General features: G+C 43.5%; 1 protein-coding gene across 1 annotated transcript in view; it reads left to right on the top strand.

Moving 5' to 3' along the window:
- Nucleotides 1-1,293: 1,293 nt before the first annotated feature.
- Nucleotides 1,294-1,729, top strand: part of T265_15752 (hypothetical protein) — a gene marked incomplete at both ends in the record, with an annotated part of 3,477 nt that continues 3,041 nt past the window's right edge. Inside the window, one exon of the mRNA XM_009179072.1 lies at nt 1,294-1,556. Within this exon, the coding sequence (XP_009177336.1) occupies nt 1,305-1,556 (252 nt within the window). The remainder of the gene's footprint in view (nt 1,557-1,729) is intronic.

Raw genomic sequence — 1,729 nt, 5'->3', positions numbered from 1 at the left:
ATGGAGAATGAACTTACAAGAGCTCTCTTTATCGCGTATGAGTCCACAGGCGAATAACCAGTCAACATCAATGGAAGATAACTCCTGAGAACGCTCCATTATATTATCTAGATTGTGTGTGTGTTCAGAAGAGGTCTTCAAACAACGAGCAGAGAAAAAATTTTGCATGCAGGGCTCAGCATTTTCACAATCAGTGTGCAACTCTATGGTAAACTGGACTTTTCGTGCATATAGTTTGTATTAGAGGAGTACCGTACTCTGAGGGCATCGAGTCTACATATAGTTATGGTCTCAGGCATTGATATTCCACCTTTGTGTTGTAACCATGAAGTTTTAGAATTCTCAACCTTGTGGTGATCAGTTCCTTTACAGGGACGAGATCGCTCGATGGTTGGAGCGCTAATTTACTGACCGTAGGTCCATGGTTCGAACCCGACTTCTATCTCGTGACTTCCCCTGTCTAGGCTTGGGCAACCTGACAGTAACCCAGCCCTCGTGATACCTTTTGGTGGCATAGTAGTTAGGCGCCGAAAGAGTGCTACATCTGAACGATTTTCTTCTATACAAGTTGGTTATTTTCCGGAGAGCTATCAAGTACGGTAACATACAATTCATCCCTTCCTACTGACCATAACTGACCCTTCGTCACGCTGGGGGAGTAATCGATGTTTTGTTTCACTTGCTGTATATTGACCAAACTTCATACGGCCTTGTTGCTGGATCGGAAGGGATAACTACTAGTGTGGACTGTCGACTAATCCACCACTGAACCATCCAGCTTCTTTGGATCTGGGTGCGATCTCCTCCTTTTGGTCATACTTTTATTCGAACTACATTTCCGTACTGATTTTTTGAATCTTTGGTGAAAGCTTAAACTTCAAACCATGCAATAGTACTTTCAACTTCATCCGCACTGATTTGGGTTTCGTGAGTCTGGATGTGTTCTGAGTCATTGCTTGGAAATGTGGACAAGGTGGCCAAAAGTTAAGTGGGGTCCTGTAAAGACGTTTTTTGTTTGATTCTTTAAAATTACCCGGGAAGATTAGCAAAATCTATTCAGAAGCTCTGTCGAAATGGTGTTTGGTTTCTGCGTGTTTAATGTATGTTTCCTCTGGGCCCCGGTGTAGGAACGTGAATACCTCGCTATATTAATATGGTTAACGTCCAACTTCTATCGCCCTAGGATCTTGTAAAACTGTACAAGAAACGCAATTGTTCGAATGAATTCCTCGTTATTTTCAGTTTCCCTGATTAAGAGATATTTGATTGACCCAATGGTTATTCCCTGCTTCAGAGATGCGGAAATGTTTGCCGATATGGTTGTCGAAGCTGTGACCGCTGTTGGAATAAACGGGCCCAAAGGATTGGTTTATCCGGTGAAGTCGATCAATGTTCTAAAAGCACATGGTCGTTCAATGTCAGAAAGCATGTTCATCAAGGGCTACGCCCTCAACTGCACCGTAGCCAGTCAGCAGATGCCCCGTTCAGTGAAAAACGCAAAAATTGCCTTCCTCGACTTCAGTTTGCAAAAGGTCAAGATGAAACTTGGCGTCCAGGTAATGGATGTATCTATGGTTTCGTTTGACATTTTATCAACTTGTGGTTCCCATTACCGTGGTTTAAGGATGGATTTGGTCTGTCATTTGTTTGTGCGACATGCGCCTGCAATGCGCAACTACCTCCCCCCCCCCCAAAAAAAAAAAAACATCGGTGGACTAAACTGGCGGAG

This window comes from Opisthorchis viverrini (assembly GCF_000715545.1).
Source record: "Opisthorchis viverrini unplaced genomic scaffold opera_v5_892, whole genome shotgun sequence".
Taxonomy (NCBI): domain Eukaryota; kingdom Metazoa; phylum Platyhelminthes; class Trematoda; order Opisthorchiida; family Opisthorchiidae; genus Opisthorchis; species Opisthorchis viverrini.
This window is presented reverse-complemented; position numbering and strand designations above follow the sequence as displayed.